This window comes from Humulus lupulus, chromosome 1 (genome assembly GCF_963169125.1).
Source record: "Humulus lupulus chromosome 1, drHumLupu1.1, whole genome shotgun sequence".
Taxonomy (NCBI): Eukaryota; Viridiplantae; Streptophyta; class Magnoliopsida; order Rosales; family Cannabaceae; genus Humulus; species Humulus lupulus.
In genome coordinates, this window is record NC_084793.1 from 191,231,723 (window position 1) to 191,259,051 (window position 27,329).

At 33.9% G+C, this 27,329-nt stretch overlaps 2 protein-coding genes across 8 annotated transcripts; one reads left to right on the forward strand and one right to left on the reverse strand.

Annotated features, from left to right (window-relative positions):
• Positions 1-3,462: 3,462 nt before the first annotated feature.
• On the forward strand, positions 3,463-21,898 carry LOC133801809 (DNA polymerase delta catalytic subunit). 4 transcript variants are annotated; one of them, XM_062240048.1, is made up of 30 exons: positions 3,470-3,859; positions 4,005-4,115; positions 6,015-6,121; positions 6,222-6,381; positions 6,727-6,922; positions 7,481-7,616; positions 7,744-7,881; positions 8,834-8,911; positions 10,165-10,256; positions 10,788-10,854; positions 10,992-11,063; positions 11,359-11,445; positions 11,998-12,117; positions 12,207-12,305; positions 14,591-14,698; positions 15,609-15,704; positions 15,876-15,941; positions 16,206-16,262; positions 16,361-16,448; positions 16,555-16,634; positions 16,849-16,962; positions 17,140-17,254; positions 17,338-17,510; positions 17,658-17,729; positions 19,096-19,170; positions 19,294-19,383; positions 19,521-19,681; positions 20,538-20,611; positions 20,719-20,806; positions 21,292-21,898. In XM_062240048.1, exons 1-30 carry the CDS (start codon positions 3,607-3,609, stop codon positions 21,377-21,379), a joined length of 3,261 nt encoding a protein of 1,086 aa, XP_062096032.1. In that variant the 5' UTR covers positions 3,470-3,606; the 3' UTR covers positions 21,380-21,898. The 4 variants fall into 4 exon arrangements, 1 of the variants encoding a protein (XP_062096032.1); XR_009876993.1 differs by lacking the exons at positions 20,719-20,806; positions 21,292-21,898 and adding an exon at positions 20,185-20,292 and having other exon boundaries at positions 3,463-3,859; positions 19,521-19,691; XR_009877000.1 differs by lacking the exon at positions 21,292-21,898 and having other exon boundaries at positions 3,464-3,859; positions 19,521-19,691; positions 20,719-20,760.
• Positions 21,899-22,112: 214 nt separating this feature from the next.
• Positions 22,113-26,799, reverse strand: LOC133801826 (E3 ubiquitin-protein ligase RGLG3). Of its 4 annotated transcripts, none has more exons than XM_062240074.1 (12): positions 26,608-26,799; positions 26,094-26,281; positions 25,206-25,290; positions 24,983-25,123; positions 24,782-24,895; positions 24,436-24,533; positions 24,257-24,336; positions 24,070-24,175; positions 23,090-23,217; positions 22,866-23,007; positions 22,715-22,771; positions 22,113-22,474 (listed from the first exon to the last, which is right to left on the reverse strand). In XM_062240074.1, the coding sequence occupies exons 2-12, from the start codon at positions 26,265-26,267 to the stop codon at positions 22,391-22,393; spliced, it is 1,209 nt and encodes a 402-aa protein (XP_062096058.1). In that variant the 5' UTR covers positions 26,268-26,281; positions 26,608-26,799; the 3' UTR covers positions 22,113-22,390. The 4 variants fall into 4 exon arrangements, with proteins under 4 accessions (XP_062096058.1, XP_062096045.1, XP_062096052.1 ...); XM_062240061.1 differs by having other exon boundaries at positions 26,094-26,284; XM_062240068.1 differs by having other exon boundaries at positions 26,094-26,269; positions 26,608-26,798.
• Positions 26,800-27,329: the final 530 nt, after the last annotated feature.

Genomic DNA, 27,329 nt, shown 5'->3' on the forward strand with positions numbered 1-27,329 from the left:
TGGCAGTCCGTGGTTTGCTCAGCAGCTGCTCGTGTTAGGCGACAGGACGCGTGTCAGGTGGCAGTGGCGGCTGTCAGAGGCTCAGCTGGAATGCGGCTCGGCGGCTTCGTCAGGCTGCTGGTGGGACACGTGTCGCAATCTGGTGGAACGGCTCGACTCGGCTGGCGTCAGCTAGAGTGGACGAATGGTAGATTGACACGTGGCAGCGAGAGGGAGTGGCTGAAACTTGGGTTTGGGCTCCTTTTTGGGCCTATTTCTTCTTCAAAAATACCACTTTATCATCATTTTTTTCAATTTTAATTCTTTCTTTCTCCTTTCTTTTTCTTTGTGTCAAAAATATATTTTATTTCCTGAAAATTAAATACAAATTAAATTAAAATTAATATTTTCAAATATAAAATATATGACAATAAATCCATGAAAATATTAATTAAAACTTAATTAATTTTACACTTTAAGATTAATAAAATGATATTTTTGAGCACTAATCAGTTGTGTGAGAGTTTGTTTTTTCCATTGATCTTTTCATTCGGTTGTTCTTCTTGTATTATTAGTGTACTGAGTTTGTAATCCTCTACTCCTATTTCTATTTACATATTTATTGGTGCATTTTGTTTTAGGGTTTTAGTTTTTATAATTCTCTTATTTTTCTTATATCTATTTATTTGTATTTTGAGCAATTGAGTTGTAATATTTATTTAATCAATTACCTTGTCTATTGTATTTTTTGCATAGAGTTGTATTTTGATTTTTCCATTGAGTATAAAAATATATTCTCTAACACTAGGTCCTTAGTCTACTAATCAAGGTAGGTTAGATCAGAAAGTAGTATATGATTACCCATCTAGGTCCTCTGTCTACTAATCGAGGTAGGGTGAATCATAACTCTAAACCACAATAATGATAAAAATCTTGAAGTTTGCTATCTAAGCAACTATAAGCCCCAAGCGACTAAAAACATATTCATACATATATACATAGCACATAACATATCATAGCATATAAACATATCATAACTCATAATCTAACCTATTTTCCTTACAAAAAACTGGGATATTGGAGACAAGAATGGGATTGGAAAACTCCTAAAATCAATAGTAAGAATCATGAGTTTCTACAGAAATGGAGATGAAAAAGGAGATCTAAACCATCAAGATAGAAACTTACCAAAGAACCTTAAGTTTCAAGAAATTAAACACCTAACCAAAAGCCATAATAATGAGTTAGGATCTGAAAGAAAATGAAAGAAAACAAAAGAACTATGATGAACTAACTCAGTGGATGAGAATACCTTGAATGACTAGAACTTTGATCTACACATCGGTACCGAAATAACAATCTATCTTACTTCCCAAGTATTTAGAAAAGCTTAGATTAGAAAAGCTTTTAAATCCCAAAACCCTAGTGTTTTCTCTCTTAGAATAACTTAGCAGCTTGGAGCCTCTGAAGAATGCTTGAATGATGAATGAAATAACTGAGTACTAGCTCCTATTTATAGAGTTCAAGGAGTGAAACTAACCCTTTTAAAATGAATATGAATTGAATAAATTTGAATTTTCGGTTCAACAGATGCCTAGAACTCGATCAAAAATGTTCAAGAGCAAGTCCAAGTGGTTGAAGGCTGTTTCTAATTTAAATCCACAAAATTTCAAAAATGGCTCCATGAGCCGATATATCGCCTACCCTAGGTGATATATCGCCCCTACCTATGTCCCGAGCTTCCGTGGTTTCGTTCGTGTGAAGTCGACGTGTTTTCCGTATATCCGTAGGCGATGTATTGGCCCTATAGCTGCGATATATCGACATACGATAATATTTTAAATACGTTTTTGCACACTTTCAACATATTTGAAGTTTGTTAAAACAACTTTGATTGAGTAAAACATAATCCTAACAACTGCTGGAAGATTTTAGAGCTTCTAGATTTATCCTTAATTAAATTATTCATTAAAAAATCCTTAAATCCTTAATAAACATGCTTGTTACAAATGTCACGCTCTTAATTATTCTATCTAAACCTTAGGTTATAATTAATAATATTTCTAGGATCAGCTATATTAATAAAACCTTATGTAAAAATTAATATTTCTAAACTATAGGTTAAACTTATAAAATCCATAACTATTTCTATGAGTTTCCAACTAAATCCCAACTTGAACCAATAACCACGAAAATTAAAATACTACTACTATCTAATTAAGTAAAATTCCGAGACACTACACAAACTATTTTTAAATTTTAATTAATTTACAAAATAACATATTTAATGAGATATTAGATCTCTTATGTTAAAATAATATTTATTTTCTGCCACATTTCTTTTTGAGCAAAATATTAATACATAACACAAGAGAAGCAATTACAGGAAGACTTGTTCAGCACAAATTGTTGAAGAAGCAACAAAAGGAAACCTCTATCCCAAATAGCCAATGCTTTTACACTTAGAGCATGTCTTGCAATACAATGAGCAACTCTATTACTTGATCTAGGCGTGAAAGACAAACCCAAGCAAGAATTCTCTACCAAATCCAATTTAATGTCCTGAACATATATATTTTTTTAAATAATCAAGGCTCAATATCCTTAATCAATATTCAAAAATTAATTAGCCTAGAACCATAACAGTGTGACAGACGAACCCACGACGATGACACCCACCATGAGTCATGACGAAGGCACCCACAGAACGAGAGGGAGAAGCTAACAGCGGGATAATGAGAGACCACAGAAAGTGAGAGGCTAATGAGGTAGAGAGTGAGTGAGCGAGCAAATGAATAAGAGGGAGTGATTGAGAGAGAGCTGGAACAAGATCTAAGTGAGAGTACATATGGATTGAACGAGAGGGAGAGAGAACTCAAAGAGTGTGTGGCAGCTAAGAGAGAGGGAATTGAGGGATTTTAGGGTTTGGAAGAGGAAATGAGTAAATATATATACATTTATATTTTTAAATTGAAGTTATTTTCGAGTTTAGATATGTCTTTTGAATATTACAGATCCAAACTCGATTCGAGTCCACTCAGGTTCAAGTCGGATTTAAACTGCCAAAAATAGGTTTTGCAATTGTTCGGGCCGAATTTTTAGGTTTTTTGGGCCCAATGTTCACTTTTACCCAATATCTTAATACAATTTAGTAACAAGTCTTACATATTTCAATTTATCTACACCAATAACAATGAGTATTTCTGAGTAAAAATAAGTTATGTGGACTTTTTTTGTTGAGATATCTATTTTTAAATTTGTAGTTCATAATAGGGATTTGAAGTTTTGATTCACATTACTATTTACTTAGTTTCTTGAGAGATTTTACTTGGGTAAGTTTCTTTCATCTTGATCAAGAGTTAAGTGTTGTGAGATTTGTAAATCTAATAATTACTTACTTCAGTTCGGAACGGACCTTATATGTACGGACACAGTCCTGTCCATGGTAGCTGCATGCCCCTAATCTACCCCTCACACGTGAGTTTCCCAAAGGCAGCCGCGGCATCACGTGATAGAACCCCTAATAAAACCCCCGCTCAAAACTGGCGGGAATTTCATCCCTCTTATTCTTCGCTCACTTGTACTCTGCGAGCAGTTCCTGCCCTGCTTTCATCTCCGGCGACCAAAATGAACAACGGCGGAAGAAAACGTCCACCTCCACCACCGCAGTTATCACCGGCGAACCCTCCCAAGCAGCAGGCCACCTCGCAAGAAGAGGAATTTCTCGACGAAGATGTCTTTCTTGATGAAACCCTCATCGAGGATGAAGACTCCCTCATCCTCCGAGACCTTGAGGAGCGCCAGGCACTTGCTTCCCGCCTCTCCAAGTGGGCGCGGCCCCCTCTCTCCGACGATTACATCTCTGGCTCCCGAAATGTTGGTCAGTTACTGAGCTTTTTTTCTTAGCTGAGTTTTTTTGTTCTCTTTTTGCTTTTCCTGAAACAGGTCACTAGGGTTTTTGTTTATATGATAAATCTGATCATTTATATTAATATAATTTTAATTTTGTATATTATGGGTTCTAGTATTTCAGCAGTTGGAGATTGATTATGTGATCGGGGAGAGCCATAAAGCATTGCTTCCCAATTCTTCAGGACCTGCCGCCATTATCAGAATATTCGGTGTCACAAAAGAAGGCAAGCTATTATTTTTTGTTTTATGCTTGGAAAAAAATGAAGCATTTTTGTTAATACAGATAAATTTGTTTTCGGAATACTAAATTTTATCTTCCTTTACGTCTTCTTTAATTGGGTATAAGTTTCTATGATTTTGCTTTTAAGTAGAGTTGGAAGGATGTCTTGTAATTTTGTAGTAGTGTTGTTTCACATTTGATCAGTGTTTCGTGCTATTGTTATTGTCATTTTTCTTTATTAACTTTTTTTTAATACCAAAAGAGAAAAAAAAAATGAAGAATACATTTTTTTTGAAACAAAACATCTTGTATTAATATAAGAATATACAATACAAGTGAGTGGAGAAAACAACCACAGGAAACTCATGGAAAACAAAATCTAAGAAAAAATAAACAGGTAGCTTAACTACCACAACATCGATATACAAAATAAAACATTACAACGAAAATTCCACTCTCTCAACCAATCTGTGAATGAAAAATCTTTGAAGTCCTTATTTGAGTGGACCCAAAGAGCAACACTCATTTTAACTTTAACCCAAATTTCTTCCACACTGTTTTCCATTTCCTCAAAGATTCTCTTATACCTCTCTAGCCAAATAACCCAACAGATAGCTGATACTACTATCTGCCAAAGAGTCTTCTTCACCTTTGAGCCACTCACCTGAAACAAAAAGGCACCTAGACAGTTTGCTGGAACACACCAGACCATTTTAAATTCTTCCAAAATCTTGTACCAAACTTGGATTGAGACCGGGCAGTGGATGAACAAGTGATCTGCATTTTCAGAATTCTTCTTACCCAAAACACACCAATCTGGGGATAATGTCATGTAAGGTCTTCTTCTTTATAAAACATTATTCACCATCTCCCCTAATGTTCCATGTAACTATCTTCATGATGACCCTGCATTTCCCCCTAACTCCTTTCTACCTTCATAATTAATATTAAACTCTAAATTCCTTAACTCTCCGACATTTTTCCTTTTTGGATTTTGATTGTCCTCTTTTTTCCTTCCAATTTCAGATCTGAAATTGTTAGTGATTTCCAAAAACCCATTGTAGAGAAAATATTGACTATATCTCCCCATGTATTCCTGTTACAGCTTTCGGAAAATCACTTTGGATCTTCAAATATTCTTGTATTTCCTCGCTTCCTTTCTTTTCTTCCCTGAAAACTTGCTTTTCCTTAACTAAAAAATCACTGTTGCAGCCAAACCCTTCTATCTTTCCTGAAAACATTTCATTGAAGAATATGTTTTTAACAGGTAATTTCTGCAATCATGAATGAATCTTTTTAAGCCAGTCACACTTTTAGCATCAATTAATGTGAGGTGCTGAGTAACAATGTGGTATACTGTGTAGTATTCCTAGCCAAACGTAACTACTAGCAGGAGCAATAAAATGAGATACCACACTTTTTGCTTTCATTTTTTTCCCGGTCTTTTTACGTACAGGAACTCTTCTAAAGTGAATTCAGAAAATTGGGTATAGTGACTAAGAGTTAGGAATTAGCACTAGTGTGTTGTTTTTGGATTGAATTTTATGTCATGTGTACAAATGGATAGAACAGGAATTATATATAATTATGGTAGATATTTAATTAAGTTAAGGAGGTAGTGCTTCAAGAAAACTGTTAAGAGTTTGGCCATAATTTTGCATTTTTTAAATGCATTTATACGTGATGAGTTACCAATTTTACTGCATGAAGAAAAATTCTTTCCGATTGGAAAGCAATAAATCTTATTTTCTATGTTTGTGCATGGAATTTTTATGTTCAAGTGGCTTGAGTGAAGTTTATGAATGTTACTATAGTCTTGTACTTTTTGTTAAACCCTTCCAATGAGAATTACTTTCAATTTCAAAGATGAGTTCATCTAAATTTTTGTGATTTTCATTTATAGGACATAGTGTGTGCTGTAATGTTCATGGCTTTGAGCCATACTTCTACATCAGCTGCCCTTCAGGAATGAGACCTGACGATATATCCAACTTTCATCAAATTTTGGAGGTATTTGGATTTAACACTTAACCTAATTAGAAAGCTATTTTTAGTGTGTTCCTTATTGTGATCAGTTATACTAGAAACTATGTATTATATGGTGATTCAGGGAAGGATGAAGGAGGCTAATAGGAACAGTAGGGTACCTAAGTTCATCCGTCGTATTGAGATGGTCCAGAAAAAGAGCATAATGTACTACCAGCAGCAGCAGTCTTACCCTTTTCTCAAAATTGTTGTTGCTCTACCAACAATGGTTACAAGCTGTCGTGGTATAGTGTTGCCTTTATTCTTATGCAGTTAATACAGATGTAAACTGCTGGCTTTTATTTATTTATTTTTTAATAATAAAAAAAATTGTATTGCTACTTTGAGGAAGTGGCTAGTGTACTATCATGCAATAGTCCCATTATAACGCTTTTGATTATTTTTTTAGTTGGGTGGTATTTTTAGTCCTTTAATGATTTTAAATTGGCATTTATTGGACCAAATGGGTTTTTTCATCTTTTCCGTGCAAATTGTTGATGTGTGCTATCACCTTCTTTTCCAGGCTTGTGATTAACTGCTATATATGATTTATGCTGTTTTCCAGCCTAATGTTTCAAATTAATTGGCAGGCATACTTGACAGAGGAGTACAAATTGATGGACTGGGTATGAAGAGCTTCATGACATATGAAAGCAATGTTCTATTTGCTCTTCGCTTTATGATTGATTGCAACATAGTTGGTGGCAACTGGATTGAAGTACCTGCTGGAAAATATAAGAAAACAGCTAAACATTTGTCATACTGTCAGTTAGAGTTTGATTGCCTGTATCCTTATAAATGTGAGGAGCACTTATACTTCACATGTAATTTTTTTCTTTCTTTCTTCACTTTGTATAGGAATGTTACTGTAGCCGCAAGACTTCAAGTGCTTTAGATGGTACTTAGCTTGTGATTATTAAGATAATTATGCTTACCTATTACCTTCCTGGTGTGGTCACAAGAATAATAACGTTGATGATTGATTTTGGTCCCTAAAAGGGGCTGAAAATGTGGGGTACATATATTTACTAGAGAGACAGGTTTGACAGGGATCTCTTCAAAGTTGTAAATTTGTTCATGGTAATGATGATTGGTTTATGTTGAGGTTATAGGGTGAAGTTGTTTTGGAAATGTTGTGGTGCTTTTTGGGTTGTGGCACAAATCTTGAAAATATACGCCAAGTTGGAAGGACAATTGTGATTTGTTTATTTAGTTTTTAGGAGTTCTTTCTCTGATTTGTTTATTCAGTTTTAATTGAAAGTTTTACTTTCTTGTCTTTATATTTTTTTCTGAAAAAAGATGATTTTTTTCCTAGATAAACATTTCCTTTACAAATGTCTTTAGATATTCAGAACTTATCAGCCATGCACCAGAAGGAGAATTTTCCAAGATGGCTCCATTTCGCATATTGAGTTTTGACATTGAATGTGCTGGTCGTAAAGGTCATTTTCCCGAGCCTGGCCATGATCCTGTTATCCAGGTCGGACATGTTCATCTGTTATAGTTTATATAAAATTTACTGGTTTTTAATTATTTATTTTAATTTTTCATATTGTTCATTCTGTTTATAAGAAAAATGATAACTGATATTGCTCTTTTATTTGTAGATTGCAAATCTGTTAACTTTACAGGGAAATACCGAGCCATTAATCCGTAATGTCATGACCCTTAAGTCATGTTCTCCTATAGTTGGTGTCGACGTGATGTCCTTTGATACAGAAAGAGAAGTCTTGCTAGCTTGGAGGGTATTAGTTTTGCATTGCTTTTCTTTTATGAAAATGAAAAGTGTTTGTTAATACTGTTAAGGTGCATTTGTTATGAATCTGTTCTCAATATTTATATCTTATTTTTCATACTTTTAGGGATTTTCATTTATAGGTTCCTTTTCATTTCACTCTTATGGTGGGAGCTCTAGCTTCAGAAAACTATTTCTCTGGCCATAGTGAAACATAATTTTCATTCTAGTCTGGAAAAGCAATCAGCCAAGCAAGCAAGTTTGAACTTGAACTTGAACCCACCAAGCAAGTTTTGGGGATTGACTTGAACTTGAACCCACCAAGCAAGTTTTAGGGATTTATGCTGGGATATTAGAACACGTGTGTGTGCATATGAAATTATTTTCGTTATATATTATAACAACTTTAGTTTGTTCACATATTGTGTATAAGTCAAAGGCAATCAGCCAAATGCTATTTTCATTTTCAATTGGTAATGCATGGTAATGAACCTTTTACCATGTGTGATTCTTTGCATCATTAACTGATCTTATCTTGCATTTTAGCTTAAATTATTTTGTTCTGAGTTATGGTTTTCTAATTTATATTAATAGGGGACATTATATGTTGATTGTATGGCAGAAACATGTGCCTACATGCCTTCGTAATTTGTACAAAGGAAAAAAAGTGCTTATGCATTTTAAATTGTGAAATTATAACTATGAGAGCAATATACACCATCGTTCTTGCTGTTTAATCATATTGGTTAACATTTTAAACTAGTAAATAATGTAAACATCAGGTGTAAGTGGCCTGACTGGTAATGGAATTATTACACCTGCTTTTGGTTTTTGATTGTATTTTTATGCATGGCATTTTTTATTATCATCTCAAACATGCTGAGAAATTGTGGTTATTCTCTGGAGCTAATTAATTAGCTTGAATTTATGTTTAGAGTCTGAAATGTACATTTCTTTTACAGGATTTTATTAATCAAGTGGACCCTGATATCATTATTGGATATAACATTTGCAAATTTGATTTGCCATATCTCATTGAGGTAAGTGACATGTTGAATTCTGTGTGCTGTTTCCATGCAGTTGCCAAAGTTAAAAATTGTAATGATTCCTGTAATATTCCATATTTTCATTCATATTGAGTTCTAGTTTAGATTGCAGTGTAAGAAATATACATAAGTTAAAATCCAGCGAATAAGGTATTTGGTCATCTAATATCAGATGATGATGTTGATTTTGTTCAGGTTAGTTGAAAATATAGAACTGGAACCATTAACAATTAATTTTCTCATGTATTTACTGGTTTGGTGCAATTGGAGTCGGGAATATATGATCCAAATTGGGAAGTACTAAGTAAATATGTATGTGTGTGTTTTTCCTTCTATTTATTTTCTAGTCTTAGTTATAATAAGATTACGTTATGCCCTTTCTGAGGTATCATATGGTTATGATAAGAAACAAACTTAGAATAACACCAAGCAGAGAAACAGTAGGCTAAAATAGAGAATATTATTGCTTAAATTGAAAGGAAATACAAAGAAACTACCCAGGTTTGCCGAGTGACCTGGAAACCTCCCAAGAGCTCAAATCTCACCACAATTCACTCACACATTTTGTACCCCTTTTCTCAGCCGCCACATTTATAGTATCTTAAACATCCAAATACCCCTGCTTACAACCCAGCCATTCCCACCCATGACAGCTTTCCTATTACAACTCATCCCTAACAGATTACAACTCTTTTTTAGGGTCTGGTTGGAGCCTGAATTCTATTGATGGAAAAAAAGGACAAAATTTGTCCTTTTATTGTGTTCGGATTTTAACCAGAAGGAAGAAAAATAAACTTCAGATAAACAGGGGGAATTTTTTTTGTCATTTTGGAGAACATAGAGTTATCTAAAAAGCATCAAGAGATAAATGAAAATTTTTGTGGATTAAAATAATTTTTTCCCCTTCCTTTTTGCCTGCCTTTTCTCTCTTTCTCTGATGTTCTGGCTAAATAAAGGTTCCTAACATAGTTTAAGGTAACGAGAAACAAAAAGTCTTGATTCTATTACTGCAATATCAGTTCGTCCCCTGTAACGAGTTGGCCCAAATTTTTGGTTCTTCTACTGCATAATATCAATTCACCCCCTGGATATAATCCTATTTGAGTGTTTCGAATTTGGTCATTCATGGTTGATTTCTGGCATCCAAATCTTGCCTGAGGAGACACAATACAATATTTATATCTTGTAGAAATGCTTCTGCTTATTTATTTATTTGTATGTGCATGAAATCCCAATTTATGTTTCAGAGAGCTGAGACTTTGGGGATAGCTGAATTTCCAATACTGGGACGCATCAGAAGCAGTCGGGTTCGGGTCAAAGATACTACCTTCTCTTCTAGGTAATATTATATTATCTCTCTCTCTCTCTCTATATATAAATATATATTATTTATTTATATTTATATTTACAGATCAGTTAGAATAAATGTGAGCATGAGCTAACTGGTCCATATAGCACCTGAACATTAGGTAGTTTGGCATATTATCTCAAAGTTAAACATATTGGGGACTAACTCTTGAATTTCAGGATTATTGTGCAATCCATGTCAATAAGTAAATTTTGTTTACTTAGATGATTGTTTATCTTTTTCCCTGTGTGGATGATATCTTATCATCTGTTGTAAATCTATTGGTTTTTTATTTTTTATTTTTTTTCTTCAATCTAATATTCTTGGTTTCTTAATTAAAAAAAGGTGCCTGCTGACATATAAGCTTGCTTATCATCTGTAACTCTTTAGATTTTAGAGTCACAACCTTTCTATTATGTGAATCTGCTGAATTTGTCTTTTTTTTATTATATAAATATATATATTTTATTTTTCTTCATTACCATTGAGCCAATTGGCTAACTGCCACTTAAATGGTCGCAGACAGTATGGTACCCGGGAGAGTAAAGAAGTAACAATTGAAGGGAGAGTTCAATTTGACTTGCTTCAGGTTCCATTTTTTTTAAATATATATATATCTACATATAATATATATTTTATAATCATCTAAAATTAGTGGTCAAAGGGAACTTTGTTCATATTGCTATTGGTACTCAAGTAAGTTTCTAATCTTTGTTCCCATTGTAGATTATGCAACGAGATTATAAATTGAGTTCATACTCCTTGAATTCTGTCTCAGCACACTTCCTTTCTGAGCAGGTGAGGTATTAGGGTTTCTTGGATGTTTTGTGAAATATTTCCCTTTAAATTTGTAATCAAGGATGTGTCTATTTTATGGTGAACATATTATAAATAGCAAAGATGGTAAATTGAGCAAGTAGTTTTGCTTATAGAGGCTTGTATTTCATGGGCTAATCTTGAAAATTCTGTTTCTTCCCTCCTCCTTGCCCCTTCATCTAAAGAAGAAAGAGTTTCTTTTATCTTCTCTCATTTCAACTCTCTTGTAGAATTATTTTGGAGATTTAAATTTCTGATATTAATTTGTTTTGTGCAGAAAGAGGATGTTCACCATTCAATTATATCTGATCTCCAGAATGGGAATGCTGAAACTAGAAGGCGACTTGCAGTATATTGTCTGAAGGTATATACATGGTATCTGCAGGATCATACACTGCTTCTCCTTCTTACAGTTAATACGCTGTCTTGGCTTTTTGTTGTCTTGTGCTCTGTATGAGCCAATACTGTTAGTGTGAACCATGCATCTGTTAAAATAAAAAGATGTTATGTTCACATGTTTATTTCAATTCATTCAACACAAATAAACCATTAGAGGGTTAATTGAGTGGAAGACTTTTGGTTTTCTCCAACATGATTTAAGATTCCATTCTTCAAGGACAACCGCCTAGAGATTAACCACAAATTTTATGCTTACCAATGCTGTTCACATGTTTATTTCAATTCATTCAACATAAATAAACCATTAGAGGGTTAATTGAGTGGGATACTTTTGGTGTTCTCCACCATGATTCAAGATTCCATTCTTCAAGGACAACCGCCTAGAGATTAACCACAAATTTTATGCTTACCAATGCTTTGGTAGATGCTTCCGATTTTAAACCTTGAGGGCTGGGAATTCTGAGTTAAATTGAAAAGAATCATCTAAAGAATAGGCATATATCTTGTTACCTTGCAGGATGCTTATCTTCCTCAGCGGCTCTTGGACAAACTGATGTTCATTTACAATTATGTGGAGATGGCTAGAGTTACGGGAGTTCCCATTTCTTTTCTTCTCTCCAGGGGTCAAAGCATCAAGGTTAATACAATAATTTCCAAATGCTGAACTTTTAGTCATTTGCATAATGATAAACTTGGTGAAGTCTACATTTAATATTTTGCTTTCAGGTGCTTTCTCAACTTCTGAGGAAGGCAAAACAAAAGAACCTTGTAATTCCAAATGCCAAACATGCAGGTTCTGAACAAGGGACATATGAAGGTGCCACTGTAAGTTAATTATTCTTCTTTTTTTTTTTTTTTTGGAAAAAGAGACAAAGGTCACATGTCCACTAGTGACGTCCTCCCAAGTTTATTGAGAGTCCTCACTTGTGGCTGAGGAAAACCGTGGTTACAAGTATCAGCATAAAAAAGGGTAAAATAATAGTACAAAACCCAAAACACTAACACAAAATACAACAGCAAACGCACACCAAAGACAATACATCAAAATAGATCCAAAAATAAACATAGGTGATAAACCAAAGAAAGGAAATCTTATTGCATAAAACTTCCCCATTCTCTGCTAAGATCTTGGAAAGAAAGCCCCTCAAAACCTTTAGTCTTGTAAACCCAAGTTGCAACCCAGAATTTGGCTTTCTCCCACAAAACTATTGAGCCTTTCCCTAAACCTTCGAAGATTCTTCCATTTCTTTCTGTCCAAACTGCCCACAATTTGGAGATCCTCCTGCCCCCTTTTAGTTTACGCAACAACAACTGACTGCAAGATTGGGGCATACACCACTGAATACCAAATTCTCTTAACAAACTCTGCCACATAAGCTGGCTGAATGGGCACTCCAGGAATAAGTGGGATATTGTTTCTCCATTTCTCTTACAACACACGCACCAGCCTGGAGACAAGGCCTGATATGGCCTTCTCTTTTGTAATATCTCATGAATGTTCAACTTTTCTAAGCTAGAAGCCAGTCAAAAGCTTTAATTTTGGATGGATCACAACTTTTCCAAGCTGATTTGGCCCATCCTTTGACACTAATTGTATTATCGGAAACAAGTTTGTGAAAAGCTGATTTACATGAAAAATCCTGCTAGTTCCTGGGGTCCATACTCTTGAATCCTCTAGCCAGTGGAAGATTGGATTTTGCTCTAGTATTTGCAACAGTGACAACAGACTTGAAACCTCCCTATCTTGCAAATTCCTTCTAAAATGAAGATTCCACCCTGAATTGGAGCTAGACATCCCTTCATCCCCAACCACCATCTCCTTAATGCTTTTATTGTTGGCCTTAGAAACTAGTGCTAAGTCGGGGAACAAGTTCGAAAAACCAACATCCTCTACCCAAGTGTCTTCCCAAAATCTGATTCTTTCTCCATTCCCAACCTTGAAACGACCAAACTAAGGTACTCTTCGTACAAGGCTGCGATACCTTTCCAAGGCCCTCTGAGTGTAGCCTTTCACCTTTTCTAGTATCCCAGAAGTTATCAGCAGCGCCATATCTACTTTTTATTACTTTATGCCATAATGACTTGTCTTCCTTAGGGAACCTCCACAGCGATTTCATAAGAAAAGTTTTGTTTCTCATCCAAATTACCTATTCTAAGTCCTCCTTGATCTCTAGGTTTGCACACCATATCCCAAGCCACCAGATGTTCAGATCCTGATAAGTCACCCCTCCCAAAAGAAGTCTTGCATCAATTTCTCTCCTTTAGATAAATAATTATTCTTCTTTGGTAAGAGGAAGTCATTATTTCTCCTGCCATTACAGAGGCTGCTGACAGCATTATCTTGTTTACTGTAGTTACTAGGGACTAGATGATTACTATAATTTTTCCTTTGTGACGTTGACTGACTGTTTTCGGTTTGGAGATAAAGCTTACAAGATAAGACCATCTCCAAATGCATGATCTAAAATAAGTGCAAAATTTGGCACAAAACATGAACAAATGTTTTATTTAGCACAATAACATTTTAAGATGATGCAAGTTGATATAAAAAGTAACTACCATTAATGATAGTTAATAAATTAAATATTTAAAAAAAATAATTATTGGCAATATTGTAATTAAAAAAAATGTGTATTAAAGTTTCTCATTAATGTTTAATGACAACATTGTAAATAAAAAGGGCATATTTATTGCTGTGCCAAATTTGGAATAGTTATTAACAAATCATTGGAGAAGCATTTTTTACAAAAATCCTAAAATATAGCATTGCATCACGAATTTTACCATTCCATTGGACATGCTATTTCATTTAAATTTGCAAGTAATGAATCTGTTGCAAGTTTAAAGGCTCTAACTTGTCTCCATTATGTGTGGCAACTAACTTGTGTCCATCAAAAGATACTATCTTATCAGCTAGAATGCAGGTTTATATATATTGATAGGTTTTGTATTTAGCAGTCTCTGTCTTTAAACAAGAAAAGGTTTTCTATACAGAATTGAGATTTGGCTTAGTTTTGTTTGCTTGAGGTTGTTCAGTGCTCACTGCTTTAATCCTCGGTTTTTTTTTTCATGCATTTGATTATTTATCATTCATTTTTTTTAAACTGCAGGTTTTAGAGGCAAAATCAGGGTTTTATGAAAAGCCAATTGCAACGTTGGATTTTGCATCCTTGTACCCGTCAATCATGATGGCATATAATTTGTGTTACTGTACTCTGGTAATTCTTTAGACAAATTGTTTGTTGTATTCCATTTCCCAGTTTTTATTTTTGGAACTAGCTGAGCAGGGGCATGAGCTAGGGTTTTAGTTGAGGGCGACATAGTGCAAAATTCTAAGAGTTTAAAAAATGCACAATTTATTTTAAATATATTACAGTTGCACTTTATGATTTCTCATACAAATAAAATATAAAACTATCAAGCAAATGAAAAACAAAACCACAACAAAATATTAATGCAAACTTGTTGTGCAGAGTCATAAACATTGCGTAGACTTTGCAGAACAAATTAAAACAAGCTCAATGATCTCATATAATATTGGTTGTAATATTTAAATGTCTAATTTTTGTATTGTGTTGCCTCAAATAATTTTTAGTATTAAGTTAGCGTATAAAATATTTAGTTTTAGGAAGATACATTTAAAGTATTAAATTGCCAAATGGCTTTTGTGTTGTAGGCAATTTGCAAGTAATTTTAATCGGTGTTTTGTTTTCCAAAACACACTTGGAGAAAAAAAAATTAGTTTGCAAAATATTTTCGGGTTGTTTTATTTTTAATTATGTGTTGGTTTAAATAATTTCTTAAGTTTCAAAATACATGTCTTTGAGTTGAGACAACACGTATATTTATAAAGTCCACTAATACAAAGATGATAACATGTATATCTAAATTTGTGACCAAATTATTTCTGAAATTTTATGAGTAAATTACTAAATTTATATGACTTGAATTTTTTTTGGAGATATCTATGAACTTAAATTTGAAGGGGGGGAATAATATTTTGATTAATTTTAATCAAAACTTAAAATACATTTTTATGAAATATGAAGGGGGTGGCATAATATGCCTCCGCCCATGTAGCTGAGAACAAATCTGACAAAGATTTACCTCTTACCATCTTGCTTAAAGGTTACACCAGAAGATGCTCGCAAATTCAACCTCCCTCCAGAATGTGTTAACAAAACTCCATCTGGTGAAACATTTGTTAAATCCAGTTTGCAGAAGGTGAGTCTTCCAGTGATGTAATTGAACTTTCTTCTTTTCTTTTGGGATATATGATTCTTATAAAAGTAATTAATGCTTTATTCATAACATCTATGTATCTCTTTTTTTGCGGGAATAACATCTATCTTAAGACTGATGACATGAACAGAATTTACATGGTGTTGTTTTCAGGGAATACTTCCTGAAATTCTTGAAGAACTATTAACTGCTCGTAAAAGGGCAAAAGCAGACTTGAAGGTACTTTCTTTTTGCTAATGATTCTAGAACCTTCCTTTCCTTCGGACTTTTTGTAATTTTATAATTATGGCTTGGTTTCCTCTTGTCTGTTCTGTGTTGGTGGACCTTTGGCCGTCAATCTTATTGCATGCCCTCTGCCTCTTTAATAATGTTTTGTGTTTCCTTAAAAAAATTAACTGCAGACTATGCATGCTTTTGCTGTTTCTATTTTTGTACAATGTCTAGCTTTACTGATAGGCCTTATTTTGTTCATCTTCATACTAGAAAGCAAAGGATCCTCTTGAGAAAGCTGTGCTAGATGGTCGGCAATTAGCATTAAAAGTAAGCTTTGCAATGTCAAAGTTATTGTTTGTTTGTGTAAATGGGCTCCTTATTCCACTTTGTTTGCTTTAAACTCGATAACATTCTTGTCCTTTCAGATAAGTGCAAACTCTGTGTATGGATTTACTGGAGCTACTGTTGGTCAGTTACCATGTTTAGAGATATCTTCAAGTGTTACAAGCTATGGTATTGGACTATTGATTATTTTTCAAAATATTAGTTCTCTGGTTTGTCTTGTAACATATATATTATTGATTTCTTCTTAGTCTCATGGATTGTGTGCCTTGTGAAGGTCGACAAATGATTGAGCATACAAAAAAACATGTAGAAGATAAATTTACTACACTTGGGGGATATGAACACAATGCTGAGGCGAGTGGTTACAGTTTCTCTTACAGTCAATGCCATAATTAATTTCGATGCAGATTGGACTTTCCGATTTCCTTTTGCTTACACATTTTTAATTTGTAGAACTTGATAGCATTCCTTATTGATAAATTTCCATTGCTCATATTTCTACTGGTTTCTTTAACATGAAAATATTGTAAATAACAATATAATTTTTGTGACATTGTTACGGTATCAGGTCATATATGGAGATACAGATTCAGTTATGGTCCAATTTGGTGTGCCCTCTGTGGAAGAAGCAATGATTTTAGGGAGAGAAGCTGCTGATTTTATTAGTGAAACTTTCATTAAAGTAAGAGTTATTACTTTGGTCATGAAATGATCTGTAATTTCATACTTGAATTTATTAACTTTGTAGGGCCTAGTGTGCTGCTATATTATCTTATATTTGACATTATTGTTGTAAGTTGTAACTAGTTTCCCTCTAATTTTTGTCTTCATTTTCTTTTGTTATGGCTTTTCAATGAAGCCTATCAAGTTAGAGTTTGAGAAGGTTTATTATCCATATCTTCTCATTAGCAAGAAGAGATATGCTGGTCTGTTTTGGACAAACCCAGACAAGTTTGACAAAATGGATACCAAAGGTAGAAATTAAACTTTCTTGAACTGGGCTGTCTTCCTTACTTTTTATTGGACTTGGTGTTAATATATTTGCGATCATTTACAGGTATTGAAACTGTTCGAAGAGACAATTGTTTATTGGTAAAAAACTTGGTAAATGAGTGCTTGCACAAAATACTAATCGACAGGGACATTCCTGGAGCAGTCCAATATGTCAAGAACACTATTTCAGATCTTCTTATGAACCGTATGGATTTGTCACTTCTGGTTATAACTAAGGTGAAAAATAATTTATTTTAAGTTCAGTTGGCAAAATAGCCCAAGTAAATTTTCAGGGAAGGTCTATTTTCACCAATTAGCGAACATTTATTGTGACAATGGCTTTGTAAGTTGTCTTGATTTGTGCCAACAAATTTGATTGAATAGGGTCTAACAAAGACTGGAGATGATTATGAAGTAAAAGCTGCTCATGTTGAACTTGCTGAACGCATGCGTAAGGTTGGTTTGTGCATTATTGATTTTTCATTCTTGTTAATGGAGTTGTAGTTTCCTCATGGTAATGTTAATTGTGGTCATATAACATAATTTGTCCCCATATATATTTGGTAATGTATGATAATTGATTAAAGTCAAACAACATACATTCATGGAAGTTGAATTTATATTTAGTTGTAAACAAGAGTGACATGCTTAATTTCATGCTCATGCGTATGATATTTGCAGAAAATCAATTTTCTTTGTAGGCAACATCAGATTGCACCATGATTTTTGTGTATAAATATGTATATATATGGAAGAGTTTTAAATGATTACATCTCTATAGTAGTTACAGTTCAACATTAAAAATAAAAATGTATCACCATTAATTTCAGATGCTGAGTTGACAGTTCTAGTGGCCGTATATATAAGATTTCTCAAACTTATATTGATCACAACCAATGAATAAAAGTCAAGGGCTAAAACATATTTAACCATTTATGGATAAATATTAAAGTAACTATTAAGTATTGATTCATATATATAAGTATATGTACTAGTTTATACATATAATTTTGAGATATTCATATGGTAATGACACTCAATATAATGTAACTCAGTTTGGCTGCTAGTTTGGTTATGATTAGTTTTTCCATGATTTAGACAAGGTCTTTAATTTCCACAATATTTAAATTGATTAGATTAGATGTTGATGCTTTTAAATTTTGTAACCGTTAAGTCGAGTCCAGTTCATGCAATATTTCGTTCTGGCCAAATGCAAATTCAACTGACAATAAATCTTTGCTGTAACTGACTTTAGAAAATGAAGCAATAGTTAGTTATTGTTGTTTAAATTGCAGTAGATTCCTAAGATCTGATTAACATGTAGAATCTATGATTGAGTCAATGAATTACTGTATTTTGTATATTCGGTAGGTAGTGAGTTGGACTAATCCTAGGAGTAGGTCGGGCTATATTATTTATTTGTAAGACTCCCCTCTCCCCTATATATCTGTATGGTGTATTATTTGATTAAGGAAGAATAATTAAAAATCTCCTGAGATAGCAGAGTTCATTTCCTGTGGTCCCAAAATTAAGAAATAATAAATTGTACATTTTTAGAGGCTAAAGGTGCCAAGGTAATTTTACAACTTTCAACTTGCTCCAGGGATCATTTTAAACTATCATTGTCCTTTTTCTTTTCTTCCCCCGTGACACCATTTGTTGATCTGAATGATCTGGAAATATATACAATTAAGTGGAGTTGGTATGCTTCATATAAGTAAGAGATGTTGATTTGTCTGAACAATCAAAGGACAAATATAACAGCAACTTATGGAATATTAAAATAAGTAAACTAACGTTTGATTTTATTATGTATTGGCAGAGAGATGCTGCCACTGCTCCAAATGTTGGAGATCGAGTACCATATGTCATTATCAAAGCAGCCAAAGGTGCCAAGGTAATCATTCTTTTAGTTCTCTTTTTCTTTATCTTTTAGATTTAATATATATATATATATGTTATCCTTTATTTTTTGTGTTTATGGCATTTAATTAATATAAAATTAAAAATAAATGATCAGGCGTATGAAAAGTCAGAGGATCCCATCTATGTTTTGGAGAATAACATACCAATAGACCCTCAGTACTATCTTGAAAATCAAATTAGTAAGGTTAGTTCAATTGATTGATTTCCTGTACCATATTGAAATTACATTGGTATGTTTATCCTGTTTATTGACCGTGCGCGCCTGCAGTTCATAACGTTTGCTGATATACTAACACACCAAATCTAATCTTTGTGTTTCAGCCACTTCTAAGAATTTTCGATCCCATTTTGAAGAATGCCAGCAAGGAGCTTCTCCATGGAAGTCATACCAGATCAATCTCCATCTCTACACCCTCAAACAGTGGCATAATGAAATTTGCTAAGAAGCAACTTAGTTGCATTGGCTGCAAAGCTCTACTTGGGTATTGCTTAGTTAGTTCTCTGGCTACCATATTATAGCTTCTATTTATAGTTTCAATTTATTACTATCTGTGGATTCTATTTTACAGAGTTTTTTTAAGTTTTGTTTTTGAACTTTCTGAGCTAATTGTTGGTGGCCAATGCCAACTCTGCAAGTAACACCAAAAAGTAGCTTCTAAATGTGACAGTGGAGATCATTATTTTGCTGCAAATGTACATAATAATCTGGTAAAAAACTGTACTAGTGAAGCACAAATGTATACGTTTACATTCTTCTGGAATGAGTTTATAATCTGGTAAAAAACATGTACGCATGGTTTTCCATAAAATCCACTATGGCATGCTGAAGCACATAATTGACTGTAAAATTCTCTTCATCATAGCTATTCCTTTTTCCCAAGGTCTCCTTATAAATAGGATTTTCATGGGATTTTTACATATAATTGTTCATAGGGTAGTGGGTTCAGAACCTGAAAGTTTTACTGAAGGGCTTATATTGTATCAGGCTTTTGCAAGCATGAGGATCATGGGAACCTACTGAAGAATTCTTGAATTAAGTACAATTTTTCTCTTCCAGCACTCTGACCATTTATGGTTTATGCATCTTCTCAGAGTGAGAGAAAGCTTTTTTGTGCCATTGGCTTGTATTAGTACATTATACACTACGTGCTTTCATTTAATGTTCAACTTGCAACTATGACAAAATTTAGGATATTCCATCACTTGAATTCTACGAGGTTAATAGTAGTGAACAAATATTTATGTGCTGTTGTGTATGGATTACACCTTGTCTTTACGTTTACCTGTCAAAATTTTAAGAAAATCCTGATACTATGTTAGTTTTTGTTTCTGTAACAGTAAGACAGATCGAACTCTCTGCTCGCACTGTAAGGGAAGAGAGGCTGAACTGTACTGCAAATCAGTGTCAAATGGTAGGTTTCTCTTGTAAATTTATGTCTTCTCGTGTCATTGACATTCCTGGGTACTTGAATCAAACTGTCTTTTTAACTAAATTGCTTGGCTCATGTAATGCTTGTAGTTTCTGAGCTAGAGACGCTTTTTGGGAAACTTTGGACACAATGCCAAGAGTGCCAAGGCTCATTGCATCAGGATGTGCTGTGCACGAGGTATTTATCTCTTCTGTGTTAAGGTTTTGTACATTACTTAATATTTAAGTCTAGTACGAGGGTCTTGTACATATACATATACATGTTTTGATTGTAACTGGGATGTGAACATTGAAACGTATTATAATATTTTAGTGGCATGTGTGTTTTGTCTATAATAAAAAGAATCCTGGAAGGAAATTTTGGAAATGAATAGAAAGGAATAAGAAGTTGAAGTGTTCGTTTCACAACCAGACATATAAATGAATAGACAAGAGAAACACTTCCTTGATTTCCATTTCTATCTACCGTTCAGTACTCATCCAGGCTCTAGATCAAACTATAACTCAAAAGGACTATTTGCTATGAGTTTCGAAAATTCTACTAGAAGGCACTTTCAAAGAGAGCACTTTTTCCAATTTCTCTTCGTGCAACTGGATTCTATTATGCATGGTTGGACTTTTAACATTATTTACTGTATTTCTGATGACATGTTTCATTCTCAGTCGAGATTGTCCAATATTTTATCGAAGAAAGAAGGCACAAAAAGACATGGCTGAAGCCAAGCAACAACTAGATCGTTGGAGCTTTTGAGAGATTTTCCTTGGGGGAGTCCCTTAATTCTTCCATGAGATGGCATTTAGAGTTTGAAATTATTAGTTACAAGGAAGTTAGTTGTCAATTGTGGCCAATGGGATCTTTCGACTTATCTCAACATTTTGATCGGTATGTGAATGACGCTCGTAATCAATGTCCAAACTGCCTGGAAAGATAGCTTCTTTTATTTACCAGATATTTCAGTCACGTAGCTCCATAGAGTGACAGTTTAATCAGCTTCATCAGTCTCATGGTTACATAGATTTTTGATAAAAAATGGTTGGATGTAGTCCGTGTATGGGCATAATGCCATGTACATGTATGGAAATATTGTATGCTTCCATGCCCAATGTTCATTTATTTAAAACTAGTTAGTATGATTCATTAGAGAAACAATTACGACGGTGGTACCAGTTTTTTGCAGTCTCCCACGGTATGTATGTATTTGATTGTTGGGGTTTCATGTGATGATGGTAACATTCTCGACATCTGGAAAGTGTCACATTTGTTTGTTTATCACGATAACTCTACAAGTATGCGTCTTTTCAATGCAAATGTAATTACTAATTATTCGATCGAAGTGGGATGGGGGGAATGAATATAATTGTGAAAGAACCAGGATACTCCACCCCCCCCCCCCCCCCCCCCCCCCCAATTTAGAAAATTAGGCTAAAACAAAGAGGAGAATTTCCACCATGAGCAATCCACCCTGTTAACGCTACAGCCAAAATAAAACATAAAGTAAGAATGAATTTCTCTAATAAACTACAAAAGCCGTTTTTTTCTCTTTTTTTTTCAATGGTAGTATATTACATAATTGGGAAATAAAATGATATCTTTTATGTTTTGTTCTTGAGGGAGCACATACTAAATAAGTTTTTACAGCTTAAGCAGTAGAGCAATTTTGGTAGGACGACCACTTAAATGGGCATGATATGCAGACATGGATGTTATTATCAAGTACATTTTCCGACGGAATCCATCAACAGAGAAGGCAGTGTTGCGATTTTAATTGAAGAGTCTGAGTCGCGTTGTTATGGTCTCTCGACACAAGGGGCATGTTGAGAGCGTTACCCCACAGTCCTTGCATGTCTTCAGCAACACAGAAACATCAAAGGGTTAAGTTCAAAAGAACAAAACATATTTGAAACAATTTCATAAAGTGGAATCTACACTCATTAGAACCAAAATGTACTCAAGGTGAGCTATGAGATCAACGTTGAGATAAACGGGATTTCTATAGCCAAAATACTTGTTGATCCCTGTAAGCATACAACAGTAGTGTGTAGTTGAAGCATCTAATGAGCAATAAATATATTGAAGATCAGTTACCGTATGGCCGCATCCAAAAGCCATGTCTTTAGGATTTGTTAGACAAACGGGGCAGACCTTCAACAATGAAGATATCTTGAAATCAGATGCTTGCTCTAAGTAGCATAAACAAAATGAACAAGGAGACGGGGGAGGCAGAGGAGAAAAATACCTGTTCCACGGGTGCTGAAGATGTTGCCTCAGTTAAAGGAAAGTCTGTCATCTTTGGGATTGATCTGATTGCATTGTCATGATCAATCACTCTTTGTGGTGGTGGAAGTAGACTTGCGCGCCAACCACTCGAGTGTTCGTTACTGCACAAGAAAAAGGTTTTTTAACATTTCAGAAATTTGTGCAGTTGAAAGTACAACTAGAAACTTCACCGCTTGAACATACTAAGCAATGTCAAAGCTTTGAGTGGCTCTGTATTGTAATGGAATTTCCATGAGGGCGGCAAGTGCAAAAGCTGTTTCCTTCTTGGATGGTTCTGAGTTCTCAGACATGATTTTGTTGAAGTTGACAAACTGCAGGGAAAATTCAAATCATCAGATTTCTCTAATTTCATGGAAAATATATTATATTAATGGAAATCCATACAGAAACTTGTCTAATGTTGCTTTTGTAATTTGTGCAGGCATACCAACAGATTCAAACATTATCAGTAGATAATATTCAAATATAACCAGATAATAAAGCAAAATCTTTTAATTTTGTGGGGGTCATAGTTTTCCAAATGAATTGGTAAGGAACAAGATTTGAAAAAGAAAAATCACGAGAAAAGGAAATGAATAATGGTTTATAATTTCCATGTGAACATGGTCAAGACTTTTTATTCTCTTTATGCAATCTCTTAAAACTTTGACAATAAATAAGTAACAAGTTAAGCAAATTTTACAAAATACTACAGAGAATAATTAAGAACATTAAGGCCATGTTCAGATCATTTATTTTCTGAGAAGAGAAAATAGTGGAGGAAAACACTAGAGAAAAGGATGAAGAGAAAACATTTTCCCAACTTCCTGTGAAGTTCTCTTTACAAAATTTTGCTATTCTTAATCTTTTTTTGGGTAATCTGGCTTCCAAACAGAAAATAGAGAAAGGGAAGGAGATGAGCCATAGAGACCAGAAAATGTTTAAAGGGGATTCAACTTCTGGCATTGTTCACCTGGCTTTCTTAATTAAAAGCTAGGACAACCATATATCATATAATGGATTAGTTAGCATGAATGGAAAAATGTAACAAGCCATCAACATATAAACTTTTGTAATTGACTTATTTAGGATTGTGAAAAACTAAACAAAAAAATATAATAAATATAATATAATATATAAAAACAAAGAAACCAAAAATAGAAACTATAAAGTATAATAATGACCTGAAAATTGTCAAATGAGCGCTGAGGAATGTTATCATCAAATTGTTGCATTGCATCCCAAGGTCCATCCCCCACTCCGACCAAAATGATTGAAAGAGGATATCGGCTGTTTAGAATACATCAATGATGTGTCACCAAACATTGACACTGCAATTATTAAGCAATAATTCACAAGGCATAGCTTTACCTAGCTGCGACAATGGAATCTACAGTTGCTTGTTCTTGTGGACTTAACCTTCCAGGTGGTATATCAGGATTCCTAGTAACCTATTTACAGATACAAACTGAAGGTTTTAATCAAACTGTTATGATGCATATGAAAATAAAACAAGCCACATAATCAATATGAAAAATGAGCATCTGAACCTGTCCATCTGCAATAATGACAAGGACATGATATTGACCATTGCTTCTGTCAACAATGTCAATTGCAGCATCAATAATAGGGGAAAATGAAGTTGGACCTAAGATTAAAGACAGGTGAGCATAAAAGTCATAAAACATATGGGATGCTTGATCCAAAAAAATATTCAGGTAATTCTGGATTGAAAAATGAAAAAACATTTTTCATCCTGGTTATTCGAACTAGATCCTTTTCTGAATCATGAAAGGTTAATCATCACAGAAATCAATTGTTTATTAGTATTCTTACAGTTTCTTCTTGTTGAAGAAAACTTTATAAAATACAGCAAAAACAGAAATTTGCCAAAACCTGACAAGTTTAGTAGGGGAACAATCTCTCTGTATCTTCTGAGAACATCTTCAAAACCGCTGCAAGGTCGGTGGTCAGAATAAAAACTGAACACATGTTTTTCATGTGTTGATGCTACAGGAGAGAAGTTTCACAAATTACTGATCCATAAAAGAATAACACAATTCCAAACAAGAAGTGGATTTAGGAAAAGTTACTAACAATCGCCAAATCCAAAACACGGTATTAGATTATCTTCATCGAACGGGGACAATGTCCGACCAATAATAGAGATTGCCTGTTCATAAGGATTAGGCCTGCTACCAATTGAGTGAAGGCTTTTCCTATGGAATGAGTGCCTGCCTGCAATGATTGTAAAGAGCCAATTATATTCTACGATGAGAGTTTATACAGTTTTAACAATGTGTGAACAATAATATATTACCTGTCCACTCATTGCTCTTTGTGAAGTCTATACCAAGTATTAAATTTGACGATTCAAGCCCAGCTTCTCTTAAAGCAGAGACAACCTAGCATGTTGGTCACAAGCTCTCAGTTCCTAGTGAAATGAAAGCTGTAATGAATGTATTCCATTTAACAACACAAAACAGCTTAATTCTTTCAAATGATAATGTTCCATACACATATGCCCAGCCTAGTATATACTCTTGAGAAAATGTCAGACCAATGGAAAACTGAGTGGTTGACTATGGATCTCTCGAAGATTGCACTCATAGGCTGATAGAAGATGTTGATTGCTTACTAATAACCATAGCCAATCAGATTTATTTTTCTCATTGACGGGGCAAAGCTGTTAAAAGCAGACTACGGTAACTGCAGCCTGAATCAGCATTCTGAATGCTTTTAGACCAATCTGATTAAAAAATTGCGAAAAAGGGAACTAAAATAACTGCATCAGCAATTTTGAAAGCTCTTAGGGAAAATCACAAATGAACTGTCACCCGATAAGTTAGAAGATGTTTCTTGTGATCCAGCAGTGATATAAATTAATAGAACTGAGCTTAAAATGAATTAACCAGTAGAAAACTTGGGTTCACCTTATATCTCTACAGATTTTTAAGAGATAAATTTAAGACACTCCAGACTAAAATCACATTCCATTGCATACACTGAAAGAGCACAACAGAAGATACTTGACATCCGAATTTTTCAAATGATTCGTTTCCTCCTAAAGTAAGTATATAAAAAATGAGAATCATTGTTCACCAGACCAGACCCCACATGTTTCTCAATCTCAGCAGTAAACAATTTAGAAATGAAGAGGAAGATTAGATGCTGATATTCAATTAAGAATGAGATCAGGCATACAAACCTCATCTAAAGAGCTGTAGTTATCGGCAATACGTGTGGATCCATGCATATATCTGGAATGGTGATGATCCATCGATGTCCCTGCATCTGCATAAGAAGGTGGTGGTTGGTGGTGAGAAGCAAAGTGAATACCTTCATGAGAATTATCCTCAAATGTTGATTCCCCATTTCCCATATCTACAGTTAAGTCTTCTTTAAGTCAAAAAGGAAATCAATTATCAGAATTACATATTACACAACAATTAAATTAGCCGCTGACTATATATATTTCTAATGATTAGCACAAGCTTTATATACCCACACACAAAAAAGAAAACAAGAAAAAATCTAAAAATATTCTACTTTTACTTATTTCCCAACTTAGATGTTCATAAAATGAAAATCATACTAAGAAAAAAAAAAACCCACTAAAGCTTAAATGCTATATTTTTTTGTCGGAACTTAAATGTTAATTAAGCAATCAGAGAATAGTATAATAAATAAGCACGAATCGTAATTGAAGTAATAGCAGTTACCTAAATTGACAAAGGAGGCTAAGAAAACTGAGCAGCAACTGGAAATGGAAAAGAGATTGCTGAGTAGATATGATGTGAGATTCAAAGAGAATCTACAGTTTGATGCTCTTTAGACTTTTTAGGCAATCTATAAAGCTGATAGCTTTTGGGAAATTTAACTTGCTGAAAGTTTTAATATGCCAACAACATAACTTACTACCCTAAAATACCTTTGGAATTCAAACACTCATGTTCTCTCTTTCCGAATATTTTCTCTCATTTTCTTACTCTATTTTATTATAGATTTAAAAAAAATACTTAAATTTAAAAAAAAAAAATTCTGAAACATACATTTGAGTGAAAAAATATTAACCTCCAAAATTTTTGTCAAATTTCTGTATAAAGCATCGAAATTGCATCGACATAGCACTGTTTTGGCCAAAAAATAATTTTTCATGATTGCATTGCAAAAGCATTGAAACACCATCGATTTTGCATCGAAAAACATCGTTTTGGCAAAAAAAAAGTTTTTATGATTGCATCGCAAAAACATCGAAACACAATTGATTTTGCATCGAAATTGCATCATTTTGACCTAAAATAAAGTTTCATGATTGCATGCAAGAGCATCGAAACACCATCGATTTTGCATAAAAAAACATCCTTTTGGAAAAAAAAAATCAAGTTTTCATGATTGTTCGCAAGAGCATCGAAACACCACCGATGTAAAATCGATGGTGTTT